Source organism: Centroberyx affinis, unplaced genomic scaffold, assembly GCF_046629955.1.
Source record: "Centroberyx affinis isolate AG114_WGS23_722 - 3 ecotype Tasmania unplaced genomic scaffold, CSIRO-AGI_Caff_v1 ptg004126l_1, whole genome shotgun sequence".
Classification (NCBI taxonomy): Eukaryota; Metazoa; Chordata; class Actinopteri; order Beryciformes; family Berycidae; genus Centroberyx; species Centroberyx affinis.
This window is the reverse complement of record NW_027281900.1, coordinates 82,667-110,197: the sequence shown is the minus strand read 5'-3', so window position 1 is coordinate 110,197 and position 27,531 is coordinate 82,667. Positions and strand designations below refer to the sequence as shown.

The 27,531-nt window shown below is 40.9% G+C and overlaps 1 protein-coding gene across 3 annotated transcripts in view; it reads right to left on the bottom strand.

The window, feature by feature from the left end:
• Nucleotides 1-27,531, bottom strand: part of ldb2a (LIM domain binding 2a) — an 85,809-nt gene that overhangs the window by 18,067 nt on the left and 40,211 nt on the right. For all 3 annotated transcript variants that reach the window (XM_071542576.1, XM_071542578.1, XM_071542577.1), the window contains exons 3-4: nucleotides 15,721-15,893; nucleotides 1,925-2,047 (exon numbers count right to left, since the gene is read on the bottom strand). In XM_071542576.1, coding sequence (XP_071398677.1) covers nucleotides 1,925-2,047; nucleotides 15,721-15,893 — 296 coding nt within the window. The remainder of the gene's footprint in view (nucleotides 1-1,924; nucleotides 2,048-15,720; nucleotides 15,894-27,531) is intronic.

Sequence of the window (27,531 nt, the reverse complement as noted above, 5' to 3'; positions counted from 1 at the left end):
AAATTAAATGTATTACTTGAGTAGTTTTTTGGCTAATACTCAATATTTTGCGTATTAGCCTACGTTTACTTTTACTTATGTGTGTTTTGACTCAAGGATTATACTTTGCTACAGTTTAAGTCACAATACAATTTTGTAGGCTTTCCGTAAGCATGGCATCACAAACTGGCTAATTATAAAATGTATCTTCATGAAACTAATTTAACTAAGAAACATATGTAACATTAAATGCTCAGATTTAGACTACCACCACTGTAGACTGCTGATATTTTGATACTCTTTCCCTAATTGTAACACAAATCCCTAGTATCTCTCAGCAGTATCTAGGGATGGGATGATGTATCAAAATTCAATGTATCGCACTACAAAAATGCGACAATACCTATGATAGGGCAGAAAAATGAATCGTGATATTAGCTTCATTTTTCTCTGCTATAGTAATCACAAATGAGACGGCTTGCCCATCACAATTTCACAAGCTCTCCATCCAAATTATATTATCTGCGCTTTGTAATGACATTTTTTAAATTGTTTACATTCTAGCATGCCAGTGCCATTGCTAGAAAGATTTGCGGCTCAGAAATAAACATAAGCCTGCACGTTATATTTTGTTGTCATTGAACTTTTATTTATCACATCGTATCATGGTTGTATCAAACCCCCCCTATCACGTATCGAATTGTATCGTGACATAAGCATATCGTCCCATCCCTAGCAGTATCTATCTATCCAGTATCTGTAACTTGTGACATCTAAAAGTAGAGCAAAACTAGATTTTTTTTACAAGCAGTTCCTCTAGGATCATTGAGCAAAAGTACAGCAGTAGTTCAGCTCAGTTCAGTTCAAAAGTGGGACTTCCACAATGGCCACATCTGCACTGGTATCTGCGAACAGGTTCAATCCAGCTCCAGTATTCTGTCTCCCATGTGTCTGTATCTGCTTTCATTAGGCCAGGCAACGATCAAAAGAGCGAACTCACACTCGCACACATCACTGAAGATCTGGCCAGGACCTGCAATACCCACAATACCCCACTCTCCAGGAATTAGTCTGAATATCCAGAGGGGCCAATTTAATGGAGTGTGAATTTCATATGAAGATTTGGCCAAAAGGAGGTTGGCTATACAGGGCAGAGCTACTTCTTAAACACACCTGCAGGTCCGTGGGGATAAATAGAAAATATTGAAGAAATGCATCTCTGTTTTTTTATCAACCAAACGGAAGGAGCTGCATGCACAATATAGCAACAACACAGGATACATATCACTGCTGGAGAGGAAAAAAACACGTAAGAGCACTTTTGTTTTGTTTTTTTTCTTAGTTGAATTGAAAGCTTACATGGTCATTTATCTGCTGAGTGTGTTTCAAGCACCTTGGGCCCTTGAAACCTGTTAAAACCCCATTGTATAATTTCAAAAACACATGGGCGCCAATGAGAAAATGTGTATTATTTTTGCTTTCTTCATTCATGAAAAATGCAGATAGGTGTTTTTCTTCCTGACAGCAGCGATATGTGCCTTATCATACAGTTTCAGTTCAAAATGACTTGAGAACAGAAGAATTCCTGCTAGCTATAGCTAGCACACTCTACAGCTCCAGTGACTAGAATGTGTATTACACTTAGTGGAATTAAGCAGATTATTCATTCGACCTTGTTTTTTTTTTCTCTCTCTCTCTCTCTCTCTCTCTCCCTCTCTTTTCAGGCAAGGGCCCTTTTTTATCCTCGGTGGCCTTTGATGTCTGCAAATAAATTGGTTTGCAAAAATCCCTCCAAACTGCTTTGTTGGCGTTTAAATTTCATATGCTCATGAATAGATTCTAAAGTGTCTTGGCAGAGTACAGACACCCTCGTTAGTATTCAAAACGGACACCTAAACGGACAGTAGGCTAGGGGTTCGTCGCGCGTTGATGATGTCACACTCACGTGCATGGCCAGGATGCTGCGGGGGATGAGCTCTCGGTACTGCCTGATGGTAAAGTGCCACGTCTTGATCCTCATCAGATCGTCAAAGGCAAACTCCAGTATCAAACGACCCTCCGTACAAACCTGGAGAAAGATCACATCGTTAGTGTTACTTTGCATTTCTACTCAGCCTGACATCTCTCTCAGTAATCTTTAACCAGCTGGCAGGCAGCCGTCAGCTGATTTGGACAGAGACAAAAGGAATCAGTGTTTATTGGCCAGGCGTGATTTTCATAAAATGCTGGAAGGGTTTCTTGGTGTTGGAGTTTGTTCAAGGAGTTTGTAGCATGGGGCGGGCTATTATGCTCCCAATATTTATTCTGCTCGCTTTCCTCATTCAGAGCATCTGTCCTTGGGCCTCTCAACCATCCAGCTATTTCTAAAATGTGAAAATAAATGTAATCTGGAGAGGGGTGTGTTTACGCCAGAGACAAAAGAACTTCAGGTCAGAGAGAGTTGCCAATTAGGAGGAGAGAGAGAGAGAGAGAGAGACAGGGAGAGAGAGAGAGAGAGAGAGAGAGGAAGACAGAGAGAAATACAGAGAGAGAGAGAGAGAGAGAGAGAGAATAAAAAAAAACATATTTTTTCGCCCCTTTAGCCGAATTCAGCGCTTGCCGGGGCCCTTGCGCTTCCCCCGTATTTCGTTGCTGTGACAACCAGGGAGGGAGAGAGCAAGAGAGAGAGAGAGAGAGAGAGAAATGGAGAGAGAGAGAGAGAGAGAGAGAGAGAGAGAGAGGAAAAAAAATCAGCTGATTAGTTGGCATGGCAACGGCAAAGATGTAATCCCACCAGACACACTCTAATCAATGCCCCCAGCGCAGATGGTCTCCTGAGGATCAACAAGAAAGAGGCTGGCGGCCATACTACCCCCCCACCCCCCCCCACCCCCACCCCCCCTCCCATATCCCCCCCCAGTCACGTGCTCAACCGCTAACTCCAACACGCTGCACAAAAAAAAAAAAAAAAAAAGAATAAGTAGAAGCTGTACTGCTCCAAAAACCCCTGAATACAGAGCTGCTACTCTGCTGTCTTGACTGAAAATACAGCTACTGTATAATGTTCTCACTCTCTGTGCAATGGTGTGCTCCCAAGTTATTCAACCCTATTGAGATTAGACTAAGTAATAGAGAGTACAGAGTGAATTTCGTTCCAAAATGAAATATCTCCCATTCTAAAAAAAAAAAAAAAAAAAGTGACAGTTACCCTTAAAAAAAAATGTCTGTTCGCACAAAATGACCACAAATTTACAGCAACTTCTGAAGGAACGTAGTTGCACTTTTACAAACTGGATCCTACACATTTTTAGAGATGCTGACTGAGGAACTTCAGGTAACGATCTTATTTCTTCCCAAAATAGATGCATAAACTCTTCTTTCGATGATTGACAGAATGCAGTGCGGATAGTTTTAAGTGCAAACACCGCTGGGATCTGCTTGGTCTGATAATGGGCTTGTCTGAGCTAGATAAGTGTGGATTAGACTAAAGCAATGTTTGGAAATAATCCGTGTCGTGTTTAATGGACAATGAAAATGGACTTTATTTTTTTTTTTTTATTCTAATGCCAACAGCAGTTTGTCCAACAGCTGACCACTGGCTCAGAGTCTCGGTCAAAGGAAGGATACGGTTTGTCCGACCGGTGATTCTCAACTTTTTTGGCTCGCAACGCCCCAGAAAACGAAGCAATAGCTAACCAAGATCCTCTATTGTGGGCGTAAACGCACAATATGATTTTTATTTTCCCTTTTCATGCTATTTTACTTGATAAAGTTGTTGAAAGAAGCCTTGAGACGACAAATACTCATTATTTTGCAGAGAAAAGTCATTTATTATAAAGATTAAAAACATGACATTCAATTTGTGTATTAAGAAATATATTCATCCAGATTCCATAAATCGTGACACAATAATCATCTCAAGAGGGAATCCTGTAATGAATCCGCCAGAATACACAAATTGCTGTTGTCACATACAAAAACACGTAACTGCAACTTTGGTGTTTTTCTTTTCCTCTTTTGAATTGAAATTTATCATGGTCATTATGTTTTTGGATGAGTTTCATGCCCCTTGGGCCCTTGAAACCTGTTAAAACCCTGTTGTATAATTCAAAATACATTGGCATCATTGAGGAAATAAGTAATTCTTTTCTCCATTGCTGAAATTGTATTTTTTGCAGATTTATGGTATTTACCCACCAGCAGTGAAATAACTTGAATTATGTTTACTAGTGAAACAGTTTCTTACGATGCTTTCCAGGTACTGTAGCCTACAGTGAAACACTGCTGTACTATTGACTTTCTCCACAGTGCCAACTGTTTCTTAAGCTTTGCCTCCACTACTGCTGCTATATCTGTACCAGCTCTCTGCCTCAGTATCTGAAAAATAAATATGCATTGGTAAATTGCCTAAAACAGAACCAGAATAAGAATCACTTTAATTGCCAAACGCAATGAATGTACAGAAATTTGTCTTGGTGGCACCGGTGCAGAGATTTATATCGACAACAAGCGTAGCAACAAAACTCAACACTAACCAAGGCAGCCTTTTCCTCACATTCCAGTGTCGGTTTAATCAAACAAAGCTATTTAATTCCTCCATAGCGAAAGCCAATTGGTTAAAATCTAATATCGCTCACGATGGCCGTAACCAATGTTTACCTAAACAGCGTTCCCTTATGAAAACTAAGAGCAGGAATATCCCCTTGAATTAAAAGGAGGGACATTAAATGGTCCAGCCCCTCACAGAGAGTCCCCATTGATTTAAGAGCAGGGTCATAAATCTTCCACACAACGGGGCTGGGATCAGGGGATCTCCGGCTCAAAAGAGTAACAAAGAATAACAGCGTCTTGCTGCTGAGACGCTATTCAATACTGTACCTTAACATGACAATCAATTAACAGCTGAGGAGCCGGGCGTCATTAAATCGATAAAAATGTTAAAGATATACAGCGCGCATGGCTACTTCTGGGGAATATAAATAGGATCAAAGTTGGCTAAATACGCTGAATTCCAGCAACAAGCTCCTAAGATGCCATTTAATACTGTATCTAAACATATGACACTATATTAAGAACTGAGGAGCTGAACAGTATTCAATCAATACAAATGTTAAAGATATACAGCATTCATTGTTATTCCTGCTTAATGTAAATATGAGTAAAGCATGCTATATGTTGAATTACAGCATCTAGGCCCTAAGATGCCATTGAATGCCGCACCTCAACATGACAAATAATTATGAACTGAAGACCTGAACAGTATCAAATCAATAAAAATGTTAAAGATATACAGCATTCATTGTTGTTTTCTGGTGAATATCAATATGACTAAAGCCTTCTTCTAACAGCGACTCTAACATGTCAAAAATTCTAATTTAGCAGCATGACAAGTATGAGTGTTTCTACAGAATAGATTAGAAATGAACACCTCAATTCCTCAAAATTGGAACCAGTGATCAGCAATGAGATAGCAAATCAATCAATAAAGAGAGAATACAGCATATTACAGCTAGATGACTGTAATTTAAGCATGCCTGCAATTTGGATAGACTGCCATGATTTTAATATAACTGTAGATTACTGTACTTTTAACATAAATAAAGGTAGACGGTAACACTTTACAATAAGGGTACATTCATTAAGGGTTAGTTAATGCTTAATAAGCATTAACTAACCCATTGAACACCATTAGTAAATTACACATTAGTTAACTGTTAATTAAGGTTTAGTTAACCCTTATTAAGCATTAACTAACCCTTAACTTAGTGTACCCTTATTGTAAAGTGTTACCAGGTAGACAGTGTAGTATTAAGACACTGCAACATAATAAGGGATTGTTAGTGTAGTGTAGACTATATTTTAAACATGTATAACAGTAGACACCTGTAATTTGAATATAAGTAAGGATAGACCACTGTAATTTAACATGCCATCCAATTAGGGTAGACTAGTGTGATTTAAACATGCACTACGACTAATAAGGGCGGATTACTGTAATTGTAACATAAATAATGGTTGATTGCTGTAATTTTAACCAAAGTAGGGGTAGAGTGACAATTCAAACATGCCTCAAATTCACCGACAATCATGTTAACAAAGCACAGAGAAACTGTTGATAACAGATCCACTGGTAAATTTCTCAAAGAATTCGCTCAGGGAATTGAATTCAGTAGAAGTGGGATCACGGTGTCATGAACTCTCCTCTTGCTCTTTCCTCGCCTCCCTGCATGCCGAAACCCCAACTGGGCGCCAGTAACAAGGGCCGTGCCCTCCGAGCTAACACACACTGACCAGGTGAAGCAAGGCCTGCTGGGTAGTGAATAGAGGTGCTGGGATACCGTGAGGCTCCGGTCGGGGTGAGGAGGAGGAGGAGGGGGGGCTTTTGGTCAAATCGACACCCTCTGCCACCTCGTCAACACCTAGCACCTTGCGAAAGCCGGGCCCGCTGCCTCCTTAGCACCCTGAAAGTCCCGCCCACATCACCCCCTAGCACCTGGTTAGCTCCGCCCACCCTTAGCCCCACGCTAGCCCCGCCCATTCGTTACTGAGTAGCACCCAGGGGACTCCCAACAGGACCATGGCCTGCAGAGAGAGAGAGAGAGAGAGAGAGACAGACAGACAGACAGAGAGAGAGAGAGAGATAGACAGAGAGAGCTAGAAACAGGCAAAGAGAAAGAGAGAGTGAGCGAGAGAGGCAGAGAGACAGAGAAGAGAGAGAGAGAGAGAGAGAGATACAGGCAAAGAGTGAAAGAGAGATAGAGTCAGACAGAGAAACAGAGAGAGAGAGACAGGCAGGGAGAGAAAGTGAGACAGAGAAAGAGAGAGAGATACAGGCTGAGAGAGAGAGCGAGAGAGCGAGCGAGTGGGGAGCTGGGGATGATTTCTCCAGGGATGAAGGATGCGGGTGTGTGTGTGTGTGTGTGTGTGTGTGTGTGTGTGTGTCGGAGGGGGTGTAACGAGACGAAGGGGGGGGGGGGGGGATGAGAGAGAGTGGTGGAGTAGAGAGCGAGGGGAGAGGGGAGAGCGAGCGAGGCAGGGGGATGAGAGAGAAGAGGAGGGGGGTGGTGGTGGAGGGAAGTGGGGGTGAGGTGGGGGGGGGTGGGGTGGGGGGGGGGGGGGGGTTGAGGAGAGCGAGGCGAGCGAGCGAGCGAGGCAGAGCTGATTGAGATTCCGGCCTCCAGAGCTGCAGGCTTGCTGCTGCTGCTCGGAGCGCTGGGAGAACACGCTCACTTATTGGAATTCTTTTTTTCTCTCTCTCGCTCTCTCTCTCTGTCTCTCTCTCTCGCTCTCTCTCTTTTTTTTTTTTCTAATGAATTAATTCTTCTCATCCAATTTAGGTGAAGATGAAAAGAGAGCAGCGCTGCGAGCATCAAATTTAGCTTGCTGTTGACCGGGTCTGGACTGTTCTGTACCGTTAATATCAGACACTCATAGGTTTTTTTGTTGTTGTTGTTGTTGTTGTTGTTTTTTTTGGGGAAGCCTCGTTTACCAAGCCAAAAAAAAAATTTGATATTCATTCTCATTAAGGTTGATATGATAACACATAAAGGCCAGCGTGGGTTAAGATTGTAGAATGGTCTAGGGAGATAGATAGGACCTTTACTAACCCCCCCCCCCCCCCGCCGCCAACACACACACACACACACACACACCCCAACCCCCACCCATCCGTTACATGTAGAAAAACCATCCCCCTCCAAATATACAGAAACCGTGATATGACCCCCTGAACCTCCTCACAAACACAAAAACACACACACACACTGACATGTACACACACACAGACACACACACACACACACAGAGTCTGAAATTAACACCCGCCAAGCGCCAAATGCCTATAAAATATGTCTTTGGCAGATATAAATACACTGGCCGGCAACTTTTTAAGTTTACAATGAATTACAAACTTGATCCATTCTATAAGTGAATGGACAAGTGTTAAATTAATATACAGCACCTGATTTTATACACAAAATGGCTTTGAGAACAGGTAGGGTGACGTATCTCTATGAAAAATGTATATAAATTATTTTGGACGGTAACAACTATTCTTGGCAAGTATTTCAGTTTAACTTGGTGCTGGATCCATCAAACATCAATGAAAAAAAATCAGGGAATCTCACTCAAAAATTAATCTTAACGCATTTACTGCAAAACACTGTTTCCTGTTGTTTGTGTGTGATTTGTTCCCCTGCTGCTGCTGCTGCTTTTTTTTTGCTATAAATGCATTAAGATTAATTTCTGAGTGCAATCCCCTGATTTTTTTTTTTTTAATTGAAATTCTTTTTTAGTTTATACTAGCCCTCGGCAGGTGAGCGGAAAAGTTAATTTCGGACACTGTACCGTCACACGCACACACACACACACACACAGACAGACAGAAGAGGGAGTGCGTATACTTTCAAGTGGTGAAAACAAGAGGGCGTATAGCTGTTTAATGTCAGAACAATCCGGTGCGGTGCTGCAGCTCAGGGTTCATGGTACAGAGAACATGGAATCCCTTTAGCTCGGCTGCTGGGCGCTGACAAGGTGCCTGGACTCACATTCATTTAGAGAGTCAGCAGAAGAACTCTCCGAGTCAGCTAGCCATCTGGATCAGGCTCTGGTGAAGCAGATATTCACACTGGCACAGGAGATACTCTCCCCCAAAGACAAAAAAACAGATGACCTTAAAGATTATTTTTTTCTTTTTCTTCCCCTCCTCTCTTTCTAGCTTTCTTGCTTTTGTGTTTTCAGAAGACCTTGGTTCCAGGTTTTGGGTTATCTCACCTGCACAATTTGTATTTCGTCTTCTCTTCTCGCTTCTTTCTGTGTGTCATTTATACTGTATGGGCAAATAAACTTAACTCTACTCTTCAACAGTCTCTTTCATGTCTCCTATAGCTTCAGCCTGCCAGAGGAGCTGAGGGCTTCAAAATCTGTCCACATCTTTGACAGACATGATAAATGAGAAATGCCGGTGGATTTTGGGGGTCTACGAGAAGGCCAACAAGCTGATAACTGAGGAGGGTAAATATGATTATATCCACCTTTTCATTGCATGATTTATAAAATCTAACAACACTGATTTGTGCAGAAACTAGGAAACTAGGGTTTAGGAAAAGTCATGGAGGGACATTTTGAAGACTTATCATTTTACATGAAGCCTTAGTAGCCAAGTAATAATTGTGTTTTATGTTGTAATTGAGCTCTTACACTCAAAAAAATAACTCATTGGATGAACTCAATTAAATTGTGGGCAGGATTTCCATCCAATAAATATATGTAGCCCCAACTCAAACTAAGTACATCCATGCAATATAATTTAATTGAGTAAGTCCAACTCATTTTTATCAAATACAGCTAAAATAAAATAATTACATTAACTAGATGAAATTGATTTGGGTTTGTCCAACTCAAACTAATATAATTGAATTGAGTTAGTCCAACTAATTTTTATCAAATACAGCAAAAATAAAATAATTACATTAACTAGATGAAATTGATTTATGTTTGTCCAACTCAAACGAATATAATTAATTGGAAATTAAATAAGGTAAAATTCTTTTTCATTTGATCCCCCATTATGACACACATGAGACAAAACCTGGTTGTGGTGTTTTTATTGAAAATGTTCAGATAAGTTCAGCATGGTCAAAACCGACCACCCATGACTAGTGTGCCTGCATTTCTTTTTTGTTTTAAAGATAACAGAAACAGACTGAGCAGGAAATGAAAACAAAAAAACCAACATGATCGACACAGTGCAGGTTACACTGTTTTTAAATGTTAGAACCAAGAAAACATCAAAATGGAAATCATCAATGAGGTCGATGACAGTAATCCTCAATTCAACAACATCAATACTTGAATACACACACACACACAAAAGCAGAAAAGAAATTCCTGCAATTGGCATGTACAACCAATATGGCAAATGCAAAATTCCCACTACTTTGGTTTCTCAAGAGCGGTACAGCTTTGTTTTCTTTCCCTGTAGTACAAGATGGTCAGTTCAAACAAGGACACAGTTTTGCAATTACTCATTTACACTGAAGAATAGCCTTTGGTGTATTATCATAGGTGCTAACAGAAACAGGTAGCGTGGACCACTTTTGGGCAACAAAAAAATAAAATAAAAAATCACAACATTCACAGACCAAGAGTCTGATTATAACTAACAAGGATACCCATAGTCATTTAAATGTAACTTAATCTATGAAAATGTGACTTGCAGCATGAAGAGAGTTCTGGCCATTCACAATCAAAGGAAATCACACAGTGTGTTGAGTCGTGTTTAGGTCCATTTCAACCTGAGTTGAGTCATGCAATCGGGCTACAGGGAGGAGAAAAATGGATACGCCAGTTGACACTAGAGATGAACGGCAGCTTGAGAAGGGTGGAGGGTAGAGTCACACTCAAGGAATTAGGATGGGGAGGTGAAGTGGGCAAACTTTCCATGTGTAAACACTCGTCCGAGCCCATGGAATTCCAATCTTAAACCCCCATCAACCATTAGTTCGTAAGGGAGGAGCAATTGCAGTAAGTTGCTCCACTCCCCATGGCTGCATATCATACATTCATCATTATATTTAAACAGAAGCTTGCAGTCATATGTAAAAGTTCAGCAAATTACAGCCCCTGGCCTGCCTCTGTGCAGCTTAGTCAATTCTTTCAAAATGTCAGAACAAGGAAAACATCCATGAGGTCATCGATTGTTGTTGGTCGTTGACTGGGCAGAAGATGAAAGTGAACAAACAAAACAAAAACAACTCCCAAAAGATGTGATAAGGAAACTTGAAGATGTCACCTGGTGTTCACCTCTCATGCAAACAACTTGATTTTCAGCTGCTGTATATTTGCATTCAGCTTATGCCCATCCAAATTCATTATGACCTTCTGGAAAAACTTGAAGGTGTACTTGAGGTTGTCTGGAAAGCTTAGATCAATGACACTGCCTACGTTGGTCAGGACTTTAATGCCTTCGATCACAATTCCCACGTCCTCTGGCTCCCCATCTCTTCGGATCGTGTAAATCCCCATGACTCCGATGTCCCTCTCTGCATCCTCAGTGGCGGAGGCCTGAACAACAACACAAACACAGAACACTTGTGTGAAGTAAAATGCTGAACACCACAAACAGAAAACTATATACAAAAATATAAATAAGCATTCTTAGATCACAAATATTTCTCGTTTTAAATAAACGTAATAGAAATCCACAAATATATGTATTTAAAAGTTTTGCAATTTTCATCAGAAACATATTTGGATGTTGTTACATTTATATACAGACTGTTGGAACCTGCATTTACAAACTGCTTGTCATTTGTGAACTTCACTGCATTTGTGTGTGTGGATGTTTTGAGACTCCCCTGCCGCGGCTCCATTCACAAATGCATTTTTTTTCAAAAGGGAATTATCTGTAGCCTATCAGATGTCTCCTTCCTTTTCAGCCAATCACATGAGCGTAGACTCGAAGGTGTGATTTAATGTGATCACAGCGTTACATCTGCAGTCTACAATTATGACTTAGAACACGAAGAGAGAACGAACAGTCACAAATGACAAGCAGTTTATAAATGCTGGTTCAACAGTCTGTATATAAATGTAACAACATCCAAATATGTTTTTGATGAAAATTGCAAATACTTTTAAATACATATATTTGCGGATTTCTATTACATATATTTAAAGCAAGAAATATTTGTGTGTGCATCAGAAAAACATTTATGAACCTTCTTTTTTTATGTGGATTTTTTTTACATTCATATACACATATATACAATATTTTTGTGTGCATTGAAAAATATTTTTGTGGAGAGTGTCATTTATATATAAATCACAAAATACATTTGTGAATCTTTCTGTGCGCTTTCATTAATAATGAGACTCATCTGATTCCATAATAGTGTGCCATGGGAGAAATAACTGTGGGTAACACTGTTCGACGCTTCATGGGAAACATATTGTGATAAACTTACCAGATATTCCTTGAAGAAAGAGTCTGGATCTTCATTGAGGTAGATGACAAGGCTTCTCAGGATGCACTCCCTCCTGGTGTTGATGTTGTCACACTAAAGCAGGGGCGACAAATCAAGACAAAATTTAGCCAAATGTGGGTGCGACAGTGGCACAGGGAGGAAAGCAGGTTGTCTGAAGACCAGAGGATCTGTCGAGGTGTCCCTGAGCAGGACACCTGACCCCTTAATGCCCCCAACAAGCTGGTAGTTGCCTTGCATGGTTTACACAGCCGTTGGTGTGTGAGTGGGTGAATGAAATGCAAACACTGTAAAGCACTTTGGATAAACGCGCTATATAAGCAGGCCATTTACCATTTATGTGTTCAAATGTGTTTAAATGAGCAGCTATGGACAAGAAAATCTTACAATAACCACCCCAATACAGTAAAAAGGATGTTCTATGCATTTCTACTAACCAAATCTTTGATCGCCAGGACGTCCTTGATCCTTTGCCCCTTCACTCCTCCTTTGCTCTTGAAGATCTGTATCAGCTTGTCTGAGAAATGGTCCAGCTGTGACATGAACTTTGATTGCAGTGGCTTGGTGGTGATCCACAAGAACTCTGCATTCTCCTCTCCTCTCTCCTCGCCATTTCTCTGCATGAGCACACATGACACTGGAATGTAGATACTTCTACTGGCTTTGGGAAATGAGAACCGTGCGAGTTTTCCTTTTGTATCAAGCAGCAAAAAAGTTGTAGCATGACGCGTTTGAGTTAATTTGCCTTACTTGACATCGCACGTCCTGCGATGTGACTATTGCGCATGCACACATCGCCATGACGATGCTGAAATGATATATCATGCAGCCCTACCATATATTAAACGTACACAGGCAATCTGTGTATGGACATGGATAGCGATAACTGCCCCTAAATTGCCCATGAGTATAAAATGCCAAAGATGTTGCAGCAACAAATACCTGCTAGCTAGTTCCAAACTGCAGTCTTTGCACTGCCACATTCATTATCCTAAAAATGAGAATAAAGAGAATTAGCACATATCACATTGAACAAATGGCAATGATACAGATCAGCTTGTGCCAGCATTGATTGAGCAAGTAGCCTATTACTTACTATCACTTGAAGGTTGTAGCTTGGTAATGCTGATCAAACTGCAAAACTGCAAAAGATGAGATACATATATTAGAGGTGTGAGTGCACATTATTTGACAGCAAGGTACATTCTAAACTACTACAACAAACAAATACTTGTGCTGGAATACTGGAAAATTCACCGACAAGTCAAAATTGCATTAGTGCACTCGCCAATGAAAACAGATAAAACGTTAACATTTAGAATGGACTAGCAATCATTTTACAGCAACACTGAAGCTACATATAATGGAGATCAAATCATTAAAGCATGTCAAATAAATTTTACTCCGCTATTTTAATAAAATATCAAATAATCATCTTAATTAACAATACAATTAATAATAATAATAATCTTTATTTCATCTTTGTGTTTGCATCATTTTGGATTTAAATTAGAGAATGTGAATAGAAATGTGTCTCAATACATAAACACAAGCAAAATGTGTTATACAATAATATATTTATACAATAATACTATATTATTACACTATTATTATGCTAGGTATTTGTGTTGTTCTTGAATTGAGCCTATAGGTTCCACTGTAATTACCAAAGAACATATATATCTCTGTGGTAATGACATTGTTTGAATTGGATCAGGCCAGTTTTTATTTGTGTTAAACAGCACAGGGACATACCGTATTTCCTCAAATAAAAACCAGTAGTCAAATAAAAGCCGGGTCTCGAATAATGGCCAGGGAAAAAACAAGGGTGGACAAACTCCCGGTGGCTGTCATATTATGTGCATGCCAACTAAGTATAATGTATATTTCCATCGCTTTAATTTAATAAATTCAACAATAATCATTCTATTTTCAACACCTTGTTGTTCTGGATTACTCATCTAAAGCTTATTGTCCAATTTCAGTCATTGCACGTGTATGTGTGTTGCAGCCAAAGTCAAAGCGGAAGTGTTGAGTTTGTATTAACAGCGTAACGCAATAACTTTAACAGGGCAAACGAGGCATCATACTAAAATATGACAAATTATACTTATCAATACAGAGGGAATTAGAAATAAAGGCCTGCCTCTAATACAAGCCTGCTTCAAATAATGGCCTGTTACCTTCTGCAGTTGAGGTAAATAAAGGCCCCGGTCACTGTTTGAGGAAATACGGTAATGATAATCCTATCCCGGGCACAGTGGGCGCGTCTGCTCTTCCTCTCTCGATAAAGTTTCAGAGCAACAGAGACACAAAGTGTCCCCATAACCACAATCTCTGACTATCTGACGACGATAGACGATGGGTTCAGAGATTGCCATAACCACAGTAACTCCTGCCTGCGTGCGCACGGCGCGAGAGGACAGGGAGAGACGCCATTTAAGCTCCTGACACAGCAATAATTTTACGAACACAAACTGGAAAATACGCAAAGGCATGTTAAACAGAAAATAAACTTGCTCTACAGTTGAAGAAACATGAGCAGATTCTCACCTTATTCACTCACGCACAAAAATCACAAAAGAGAAGTTAAAAAGCGTTAATTGTCCCTGCTGAGCTTAACTGAATTGTCTGTCACTGTTCTGAAGCTGGTGCTTGCAATGCGCGGGTCCGTGCGCTCCCCGACGTCAGTGCCAATCATCTGGGAGCGCGCAAAAAGGCTTCTGTACAGAAATACAGTCGCTAAGAGGGTCTGAAAAGACGCTAAGTCTAGCGAGAAAGTCAACAGTGGCAACAGTGTGTGTGTGTGTGTGTGTCAGGTGCCCGCGTGTGAGTGAGGGGGAGAGACTATCCAAGGTTAGCTAGCCAGCTAACGTTGGCTTAGCTAACTTTAGCTAGCCAGCTACGGTTAGCCCGCCAACTCCGACTTTACTGAAAACCTAGCAAAATTCGCCTCGCTTAACGTTATCACGGCTGTTGCAAATATTTGGGTCAACGTTACGGAATGCACGTTATTTGACAGCAAGGTACATTCTAAACTACTACCAAAAAAACGAATACTTACCAAGGCATAGACTTCCACCTGCAAGTGTCTCACCACCGCACCAATCTCGTTGCAGCCAGAAGTAGAAAATGGAGGGCGCAAAAACGAGGACGAGAGGGCGTGGTCTCGCACATGCGCAAAGGGCGGTCCCCCGAAGAGAACTCATTTATTTTGAGTTAATGAATCTCATAGGTGAAACTATGAATACATTTTATGTTACATCCATTAAATATAAATGCATATCTATTAAATAGATATATTTAAATAAAGCAAACAATATTTAAATGTGTCACATCTAAGAAGGGCTTGAATCGTTTTTTTGAGTGTACACCTTCTGTTGTAATTTTCTTATTTATTAGTGTTTCTTTAAGTTGCCTTGATGTTACTGTAACTACATTGTATTGCAATCTTGTTGCAAAAGTTGCAATATAAATAAAGCTTGATTGTCAAAAATGGGAAACATCCATTCCTCCAGAAATCCTCCTACTCCTACAGAATTCAAAGCAAATTTAAGCAAGCAAGTAAATTCACAGACTGTCACTGTTAAAACAGGGATTCTCATCTTTGACAGCAAGGCTTGAACACGCTGGGTGGACAAAACGAAAGGAGCAAAAAAAAAAAAATCAAAGGGTGAAAATGGATTTGATCTTTAACCAGTTAAACGCCTCGCCCGGTCCATTATCATACCTTGTGATCAATTATTCATGGTGGGACAGCTCTGGGGTCAGGTGTTACCTTTGTAAACATTGGCTTCCCGTGCTGGGTGACCATGGTGCACTGATCACAGTCCACCGTGATGCAGGAGTTGTGGAAGGACTCCTTGGAGTGTTTGAGGATGTAGTGGAGCTCGGTCACCCCCCCCTCGAACACCGTGCTGAAGTAACGGGGGATCAGCGTCCGGCCGATAGCTGCAGGGAGACAAGACAGAGGGCGGAGCTGCTAAATATAGACAGAGAGAAAATGTGAAACGAACTGGAGGGAAGACAATGTACTTAATGATGTCCAATAGCTGGGAGAGACGAGGGTGGCATTATTAAATACTACTACTACTGAGACTAATATAACAATACTACTACTACTACTGCTACTACTCCTGCAACTACTACTGCTGCTACTACAACTACTAACCCTAATAGTAACAAGAATAGTTGTACTTCTTGTAGTATTAAAACTAGTTATACTACTACTACTGCGAAAACTGTATTTTCATTACACTTTAACTAGATTTATATGGCACTTTTCTTAACAAAGTTACAAACTGTTCTAAGCAAATTAAAATAAACATATTAACAAACAATAAGCTATAATCAAGAAGGCATTGCTGACCCCATTAAGGACCAAGATTCAAAAACCAGTCGAACCTCAGAAATCATACTGGACTCTCAACAAACACATGAACAAAAACACTAACTCTTAATGACATGAAGTTATCAGTTAAATGCAAGATCATAAAACTGAGGGATGAAAGAAAATGTGATGCAAAATTAAGAAGAGATACCAGTTCTTAAAAGCATAACAGACAATAAAATGCTAGAGAAGGACTTCTATATTCTTGATGAAGATCATCTTCTAAACATGTTACTATACAACTGTCTGTTAAAAGCCTTGGAGGAGGCAGGAACAGATTAAATGTTCAAATGAAGGATTGAATACTTTACTTTTGCTATCTAGCTCTAATTTCTTCACATAAACATAAACATTCTCTATAATACATAACCATTCTAAGGGCACGGGAGTATTTGTTATGTCTACTGTCTACTGATTTGGCTTTGACCCTTCCACCCATTACAGTTGGTTGCTTCTAATGTTGGTAATCTAGGAATTTAAGCAAATTCTACTGTTGCACTCACTGCAAGTTGCTCTGCATAAGCGCATCTGCAAAGTCCTTCAAATGTAAATGTAAAATGCAGTTTATATTCAAAATATGAAAGATGCATTCATCTGTATTCTCCCCTTGTCCAGCCTCATTAAGAGCTGAAAGGTCTTCTAATGACAAGGAACACGAAGGGCATTGTAATAATCCCACACAAATCATTTACAGTGTTTTTGCATTGCTACATATTTAGTAATCACGACTGTTTTGAGTGAACTCACTGGTAAATATATTGCATGGAGCTTTCCTGCTGCCTGTGGTGAATTTATGTATCAATATTCTTAACACAACTGGCACATTACAGAAACTATTGGATTGTCCTGCGAGCTATTGATTATGAGTGAGTAAAATTCTGGACAGCCTTCAGGAAAAATCCCCAAAAAGTCCTTCATCCTTAAAGTGAGTCTCATTTTTCTTAAAACAAGTGTAAAATATATTTTCCACTGGGTAGAGCTAATTTCACCTGTTTCCAACACATGTGGAACTTAAAGAATTCTCTTGAAACAAGTGACAATATCATGAATTTAGGCCGATCACTTGTTCCAAGATATGTCACTTCACTTGAAATATTCTTCAAATGAGTGAAACTGCATTGGAAAGAAGGGCAACTGGCAGAATATCTTCGCTTATTTTCAGAAATATATGATTTCATGACTAAATTCAATAATAAAATGAATTATTGAGACAGACAGCTTTATCAGGAGAATCCTAAAGAGACAATGAACAGGCTGCATGATGAAAACCGGAGGTGGAGTCAGGGAGGGGAACGTCTCAGCAGCGTCTTTTTAGCCCTCAGGCTTCGTCTGGTTTCTATCTCCTCTGTCTTCGTTAGCTTCAAGGAAAACAATAGACGATACAGTAGAAAAGACTTGAATTTTCCATTACATACAACATACAGATTCCTGAATATTTGGATGTCTTTTTACACCGTAATACACCAAGTCCTGCCCTGCATTTTACCGAGCCATTTCTCCCAATTGACAATTCTGATACTACTACAACGGAAATTTGGCACAAAATCCTTATTGAGGGTTTCAAAACTGCGTGTTTGACAAAACTACATCAGCACCTTTTCATCTTAACCTCGGCTTCACAGCTCAGGAGTTGTATTTGTCTTACAGTTCCTCTTCCTCTGCAACACCGGTAAAAAAAATCCCACCCTACCTCTCCGGCTAAGAAGCTGAAATCCTGCTACATGTCTTCCTATCCGCCAGCCCAGAGTGCGGGAAAGAAAGTACAGTGTCTTCTGTATTAGAGTTGCATGATACTGAGGAAAATCGAATTGGGATTCTTTTGCTGAACATTGCAGTTGTGTTATGAACTGCAGTACATACACTGAAAAAAATCTCCACCTCGACAAGTTATTTAATCTTCAATTGATATGAGTTGTTTTATCTGCCTTGTTTGGAGATATTGTCACTTGACCCTGGAAAATTCTTGATTTTTAAATAAAATATGATTTTCAAACTCTGTACTACATTAAATAGCTTGTTAAGATGGCTATTTTGCAGTGTGTGGGCATAGCTGTTTTCTAGTGTTTGAAAAAAAATGCAACTTGTGAAAAATGAGATGTTAATGCTCAGGATTTAGTCAGAATATAAAGCAAGATTTTTTCAAATGTGCAACTTAATATGTAGATCAGGGACTCTGCAGAGCACCAACAGAGAACAGCTGCCTGAAACAGCTTTCACTCGGACAAAAATTGCAGCCTCTTGTGTTTTGGAAATTGCAGGAGTCTATATATATAATATTGCGATTTGTATTGCTTGTTGATCAGCTGTGCAGAACACACCATGTCATCAGTAACACCACATCTTAGCAGCGCATCCCCCCTTCAAGAACCATTCGCTAACCCGTATTTATCTAGGTAAGGGCTTTTCTGAGCACAAATCCTCTTTTTCAGCACTGTTTCACACTCACACAGTTAACACACATACACACTTGGAAGCAATTGGGGGTTACAAGCCTTGCTCAACGGCACCTCAACAGTAGTTGCTGAGAGAGGGGAGAGTATTGCTCATTCTCTCAGCTGGACTGGGGATTTGAACCAGCAACCTTGCAGATACTAGCTCACATTTTTTACCACTGGGTGCAAACTTTTCATGTTCCTTCTCCTCAACACCCCTGATCCCATCTAGGGTAGAGTAATTTAAATCTCAAGGAAAGAGCGCAACAGAAAATAGGTTTCTATCCATTTTGTAGAATATATGATATTATATGCCATTTGGGTGGATGCTTTTATCCTAAGCACCTTACAGCACCATAAGAGCATACTTTTTTTTTTTTTTTTTGCATGGATGGTCCAATTGGGAATCACCCCCCCCCCCCCCTAATCCTGGCAAGTGTTAGTGACATGTTCTACCCACTGAGCCACGCCGGACTGTTAAATAAGAGCAAAAACAAAACAACCGTAAATCCTGACTTTGGGATTATAAAGGCAAGTGTGTTGGGATTTCCCTCAGCCGCTAGTTCCTCGCCTGGTGGAACAAGTCTCTGTTCCTCTTGCATTTTCCTGCCCGTCAAATCTTCATCATTAGAACACTGCCGGGGAAAAAAACGGGAGCACTACATTATCCAGCAGCACACGGCCTCTGATTTCAAGCAGAAATAATCCATCTTAGAGTCAACACTCTGTTGGCTGGAATTATGCTCCAGTCCTCTTTCTCCCCTTTCCCCAGGGAGGGTGGGGGGGATGCGGGGGTGAAGCCAGGGAATAAAACTTCATTTAGAAGTGAAATGTCCCCAAAGACAGTGGCTCAAGCTGCTCCTGAGGTCCGACCTGGACAGTGGAGTTTCAAACCAGAGAGAGGGAGAGGAGAGAAAGATTGGGGGGTTGGTGTTGGTATTGGTAGCTGGGCAAGGGGGTGGAGGATGGATGGAGGGGGGTGGGGTGGGGGGGAAATGTACCCGTGACTGGCATGTTTTTCAAATTCGATAAAGTCAGGCATGACTAAATAAACACATAAAATGTTTGGCAGCGTGAGCAGTGGCTGGGGGAAGAGGATGGAGGGAGAGAGAGGAGGAGGGAGGAGGGAGGAGGAGGAGGCTGAGCTGCAGGCTCTGCTTGGTGTGGATGACTGTGTAAATGATGCTCTCTCTCTCTCTCTCTCCCTCTCTCTCTCCCTCTCTTTCTCTATCACTTGCTCTCTACTCTCTCTCTCTCTCTCTCTCTCTCTCTCTCGCTCCCTCCCTCGCTCACTCGACACCACGGTTGAAAAACAAAGTACGTCTAGGAGTGGAGCTGACTGCTAATGCGGAGGAGCTCTGAGGAGAGGAGGAGGAAGGAGGAGGAGGAGGAGGAGGGGGGTGGGGGGATGAGGGGGTAGGGGGAGGGGGGGCGTGAGGAGAGGGATTGGGACAGAAAAATGAGCGAGGGATGAAAGAGAGAGAGAGAGAGAGAGAGAGAGAAGAAAGAGAGGGAAGAAAAAGAAGAGGGGGCTTGTCAGGGAGGGAAAGGGGGGAAAGAAGACACATTGTGGGGTAACAGAAAGAGAGAGAGACAGTGAGAGAGCGGGAGAGAGAGGGAGAGAGAGACAGTGAGAGAGAGAGAGAGAGAGAGAGAGAGAGAGAGAGAGATACTCCGACCTGCTTCTTGCCTACCTGACCAAGCCAGGAGTTTTGGTAGAGTCTTCTCAACCAAAACAGGCCTAATAAAAACCAGCGAGCGTAGCCCAGGGTGACAGAGTGATAGATAAGCATGTAATGGTAGCCATGCTAGCAAGGCTTGGATCATTTCAAGCACCGCAGTCTTATGTTTCTCCTCAGATAGTTTCTAGGCTGGGGTTAAAATCTTTTTCCAGGCTCCCCTACTCTGTATTTGCACTTCAGGCATTCAGCTGCTCTCTGTGTGAGCAGGTTTCAGCATCTTGCTCAAAGGCACTTTGGCAGGACATGAGGCTGCCGCAGGGATCAAACCTGTGATCTTTCAGGAGTCTCTCTAACCACTGGCGCTGTAATTACATTTTTCAATTTTGTTATGATTGGGTGTCAAATTAGCACATACTTGAATGCGTTACTGTATTGTTCATTGCTCCATGGTCAGAAATTAACAGAGGCTTCAGGCAACAATCCACTTGAAAGTTCATGAAATGCCTCTGAAATTAAAAATGAGGGGGATAATTAGGAATAGGCCTATTCTGTTTTGACTTTCAGCTTGATCACATTTTTTTTCGTTGAGTTATCAAATATTCTCACGTCAATGCGACTACTGTCCCCCCGTGGGCCACCATAGGTGATCTGTGGGATACTTTCCAGTGCGTACTGGGCAAGAAAAATTTTGATCAGAAAACAACCAAGTACACAGCCTGAAGAAAGTAGGAAATGTTGGTACCACACAGCCAAGAAGTAGAAGAAAATGATGACCGACACAAACCACTGCATTAACAAAAAATAAACCCACCAATATGGTACGAGACGAAACAATCGAGAGATGGAAGATGGACTGGTTGGAGACAGAGAGGGGAAAATGGCACTGTCCTCTTCTGAAAAGCCTGCTGTCAGTTTCCAGCAGTGGGAAAGAAGTTAAAACAAATCTTAAAGGTACAAATTTTGTCTTTATTTGCCAAAATTCAATGCAAATTTATTATTTCATAGTTCAATAAAATTGCCCCCAACAAGAACCAAAATGTCCCTAAAAATCAGATCAAAGAGGCAAAAAATGCCCTTTGAAAAAACACCAAACCCTGCCATCTGCCCTCCTTTTTTACCCTCCTGTTTGCATGTTTTTAAACACTTTTTGGGTTCGACTGTTGGAGTTTGCATCGGCCCTATGGATGTGTATTGGAGAGCAGTGCCGGCTACATAAAGCTCTACAAGTGAAGTGACTAAATTTTGAACACAATGAATGGTCATGATGGCAAATAATGGGAAATAAGGCCCAGGTTGAAAAATAACTGGAATTATCCTTTAACAAGCCCTGAGGTTGTACAAATGATTATCACGCTAACCAACAGAACACAAGCCTAACGAACTTCAAACGGAAATTACTGCCGGTGGACAAAAAAACAAAACAAAACAAAACAAAAAAAAAACCTCACAAAAAACACAAAACCTCAAGCTGCATGGAGACCAGACGAGATAAAATAAAGCATTTGTTGGGATCTTTTCCATTTCTGCTTCCTCCTCACCCCACCTCTCTCTCTCTCCCTCTCCCTCCCTCTCTCTTCTTCTTCCTCTTCCTCTTCTTTTTTTTTTTTTTTTTTTTCACCCCCCTCCGCCGCGCTGATTGGCCCGTCTTCAGACGCGGGGCACTCAGAGATACGGATTAGCTGGCACTTGTTTGGGCGAACACGACAAGCAGCATATGCCTCTCAAGTAATGTGTACCCAAACATGCAATTTACAAATAATTAACGTGGTGTTAATTAGTCACATTAATTCATGCCACTTTGTTGGGATTGTTTCCCCCCGTCGGTCCCCAGGACTCCTGCCAGCAACGTCAGCCAACGAGACGGCGAGAGCGATTTTTCAGCTCCGAAGCGAGAGCGGGGCGTCAGAAGAAAGGAGGGCCGCTGGCTGGCGTACACACACACACACACACACACACACACACACACACAGGCTCATACACACATACGGGCACACATTCAAATACATGTGCAGAATAACACATATTCATCCCCCCCCCCACCCCATAGACACATGTGCACACCCACACATCTGCACCCACACACACAATATGTGCACGTGTGTGTGAGTGAAAGAGAGAAGAGAGAGAGAGAGAGAGAGCGCAAGAGAGAGCAAGATAGACCATTTTAAATGTTTCTGTGTGTGTGTGTATTTGGGTAAATGTGAGAAAACATGCAGTCAAGTGAATCACAGTGTTGTGAATATGTGTGTTTGTGTGGGAACATGTGTGTGTGCATGTGTATGTATATATGAACCTGATTGAGTGAGTGAGTGTGTGTGTGTGTGTGTGTGTGTGTGTGTGAGTGTTTGCATGGCTGTATATTCGTGTGTGTGTGTGTGTGAGTGTTTGCATGGCTGTATATTCATGTGTGTGTGTGTGTACTGTATATGTGTATGCATGTGCTTGTAGGTGTTTATGTGTATACTGTATATATAGTATACCTGCAAGTGTGTGTGTGTGTGTGTGTGTGTGTGTGTGTGTGCATGTGTGGGTACATACTGTATGTGCGTGCTTGCAGGCATGCACTGTACGTACGTGCGTGGTTGTGTGTGTGTGTGTGTGTGTGTCTGTAGATACATATACAACATGACTGAGTGTGTGTGCAGATATGCCTGTGTGTGTACGTGTGATTCATGTGTTTACATGTGTTTATGTGTGTATAGGAGAGCTGTAAAGCTGTAAGATTGGCTGGTTGAATGGAGAGCCTGTGCGTTGTCCACTACCACACACACACACAGGACACACACACACACACACACACACACACACACACACACACACACAGTAATGATGCACCTAGGGAGTATATAGGCAGCTAGGCAAAAACATACATCCTCCTGTATGCACACCCACATGCATGAACAAAAATAAATACAAGTAAACATGCAGAGATGCACCAAGAAACATAAGTGAACTATACCCCCCCCCCCCCCCCCACACACACACACACACACACACACGCACAACCCTCTCAGTCAATACACACACACTGAACCTTCTAATTATTGATTAGCCAATACATTACACACTAGACATTTTTTTCCACGTTGGATAACATAGTGTAAAACATTGATAATTGAATTAAATGTTACTGTTGCTACCTTTACTCTTGTGTGTTTACACAAGTGAGACCTGTTTAATTCAATAAGGATTCATTATAAATGCCTATTTTCAGTTATCCATTTGTTTTATATTTAATTTATATTTATATTAATCTAAATCTAAATATAACACCAAGTGTGATATATTTCCTTTCAAGGATTTCACAGGCCTTGTGTGCCAATGTGTGTCCACCAACAGCCATGTGTCTTGTCCCTTGAGCAAGGCACTGAACCCCAACCTGCTCACTCACTGTAAGTCACTGTGAACAAGAGCGTTGGCTAAATGCCTAAAAATGTAAAATGAAAACACTTCAAACCAGTACTTAGGGGTCGACATGTGAGGTAGGAGAGGGCGACTCGTTCTCCAGTCAAAGCAGCCCTAGAATTTCATGGTGAACCAATCACCAAGTATCAATCCCATTTTGCATGAAGTTGAGAGTAAGAGGCTGGAGCCATGGCTGGTTGAAATGGCAATAACTATTAAAAAGAGTATAGCTTGGCTGGCAGACTGTCACTAGACATCCTCCATGTGACAGCGAACACATGGAGAGTTCCACTCAAAAAGCGCTAGACATCCATTTGGGAAAATAAAGTCATTACCTGGACTTTATAACCTGAAGCTCATCATTCAATACCTGTAACATATAGACGATCCAGTCTGTCAAGGCTCTATCCTTTAAAAAAGTACCATGATTTGTGTTTAATTTTGTGCTATCAGTCATTTTTTTGTAAGAAAAGATGTCACTGTTTTTTGCGAATGGCGGGCGGTAGCTCAATTTGGAATTAAACGAGTCAAACGGAGACCTCTCAGATTTGTCAGTGCTGCTCGTCCAAGCCGTCCAGCTAGGTGATGATTAAACTGCATACTGGTGGAGTATAGCTCACAGAATGAAGCCGAATTAAAAAGAGGAAAAAAAAAAAAAAAGAGGCGAGAAAGTCGGGAGATACTCAGTGGGCGATTATGCAGCAAATGCAGCTCTCCGCACTGCAGAAGAGAAGGGATGGAAATGAGAAGGGGGAGAGCAAGGAGAAATTGTAGATGATCCACAGTGTCTGCATCCTGCAAACAGTCATCAGACAGTCACCGGCTGGTCTCAGGGGCCCAGTGTGGCTCCATGGGTAGAGCAAGGCACTAACACTGCCAGGGTTAGGGGTTCAAATCCTCATGCCATGTCATGATATATTATAGTTATATCATGTTATATTATGTTATCTCGTGTCATTATGTTATGCTATGTCATGTCATGTCATGTCAATAAAGGTGCGAACCAAAACCAAAAATGTTTCTTCAGAGTGAAGATGGTTGCGATATTAAAAGGTTGTTAATTCTTAGTTATTGGATGGTGGGTGATAAATGTGGAAAATAACCAAATCCCTCCATAGTTTATATTGTGCAATTGCAAATGAGGCTATACAAGGGCAGATAAACAAAAACACAATGCAGGGTGTCTAAGCAAAGGAGAGCAGAAATGGTTCTTTAAAGAATCTTGGTCTGAAAGGTTCTTTGTGGAACCAGAAATGGTTCTTCTATGACATCACTCCGAAGAACCATTTTCAGTACCTTTTATCTTTCTGTGTATGTTATGCTACTATATGTTATGTTATGTTATGTTATGTTATGTTGTTTTGTATTGTGTTGTGTTGTGTTGTGTTGTGGTATGTTATGTTATGTTATGTTATGTTATGTTGTTTTTTTCCCCTACATTTTAATTTTTTTTAGGCATTTAGTTGGCTCCATTCCCTGTGTAGGTGAGTGAGTAGAGCATGGTACTAACATAAGACTTGATGTTGATGTGTTGTGTTGTGTTGTGTTGTGTTGTGTTGTGTTGTGTCAGATCTGCGATGCGCGATAAACTTGTCAATCAAATCAAAAAAGCTGTAAGAAGCCCTTTTGCGATGTGTTTATTGCGGAAAATAAAAATACGATACATCTTTCAGCCCTAACGGGTACTCAGACAAAAGGGATCATTGTCAAAAGCCAATGTACTGAAGGCTACTGATTTTAGCCCATGCTTCACCCCAAAATATGAAACTTTCCTACATTTATTCTCTATATTTTTAGAGTTTTAGACATTTAGCCGATGCTCTTATCCCAAGCGATTTAAATGAGCGAGTCGGGGCTCAGCTCAAGGATGCCTCGACAGGACAAACGGCTGCTGATAAACATGTGGGCTGTTGTGAGGATTGACTCTGTCTTTTCAGTTCCAGGACAGTCTCTCTATCCCCAAGGCCAGCCTGGCGTCACCTCATAACCTATACATAAGGTTAGGCTGAAGAAAACTGATGAAGGAACCTGAGGAACAAGTAGATCAACAGACTCAGATAGGTAGTATTGATTTTTTTTCAGCGTGTATAGCAACCAATGCGTGTTTAGACCTACAGTATGTGCTGTAATCAATAAACTAGGCTAAAAATACTATTAAATAGATTATTACTCCTCAGTGTAAGCTACTGTTGATGATCGGTGAGAGGCGAGATGTGTGGATGAAAACCAAGCTGACATATTGATCTGGGAGTGTAATTGATGACTGAGGAGAGCCAAGCTACTTGGCAAACAAATGTCTGTCTTCATCGACTCATATCTCTATCTAAATACCCATCATGAGCTGCTGCTACTGGATCAACAGGGAAGAGCCCAGGCAGGAGATCATTGGCAAACTGATTAAGTCAACTCAAGTTAAGTCAAATTTATTTAGAAAGCGCTTTTGACAAACAGAATTGTCACAAAGTGCTTTACAAAGGACATGAACAGAGATGGAAACAACGGGAAAAAAAGATACATTTTTTTTTAAGATATAGAGCTGAAGCTGCTGAAGCTGGTGTGTGTGTGTGTGTGTGTGTGTGTGTGCACGTGTGCTTCCCTGTCAATTTCTATCTTGGTAAGAACACTACACAGATATAGCTTCCTAATTCAGTAGTGAACGGGTTAAAAACGCCCAGCATATATTCCAGAGGTGCTCTTACACATACACACATTTGGGCTGTGCACATAAGCACGCGCACGCACGCACACACACACACACACACAAACACACACACACAATACCAGAATGTGGGAATCACTGCCCAGAACATGAAATATTCATCAGTCATAAAACTTTAATTCAATCTCTCTCTCTCTCTCTCTCTCTCTCTCACTCTCTCTCTCACACACACTCTCTCTCACTCTCTCTGTATTTCCTGTCATTTTGGGGGTTGCTGTATTGTAAACCTCTCTTTGCCTCTATCTATTTTGTGAGGTAAACACTTTAGCCCACTGTTCCTGCAATGAAAGCAATAAGAGATTTCATTAAAACCCCTTTGCACAATTGTCCAAATGCATTAGCCAAAGCGCATCATTAAGAAGCCGCCACATTTCAGATGGAGGAAACCGCTATTCATATAGTTCAAAATTACATTTCAAAAGCAAAGCTACTGGGTGGCGAGCAAGGAGCATTTTACTTTTAATACTGTGATGCCGAGTTTCAGAAGTCTCCTCTTATCAAAGTTATTGTCATTCAACCAATGTATTCAAACACAGAAAAGGAAAGCATGATCATACCAATGCCTCAACATATATATATATATATATATATATATATATATAAAGCATTTCAGGCATTTAGCTGATGCTTTTACCCAGTGTGACTTGCAATGAGTGTAACAGTAAAATAAGCTTCGATTTCTCGGTCACCAACATTACAGAACCAATAGGAAGGAGTGCAACGGGTCAAAGCTGGACAACAGATGGAACAAATATCCCTGTGACCCTTCACTGATGATGTACAACAGAGAAATGCTAGGTACATTAACAAAAGTATGCTGTAATCCATACTTTCTCCCATACTTCATACATTCATACATTCTCCTAAACATGTTCTGGTGTTGAAATTGTATATAATTGTTCTTGTTTATATCCTATTTTTGTGTTTTTACTCTCTTTTATTTTTTTTCCTCTTCTGTACC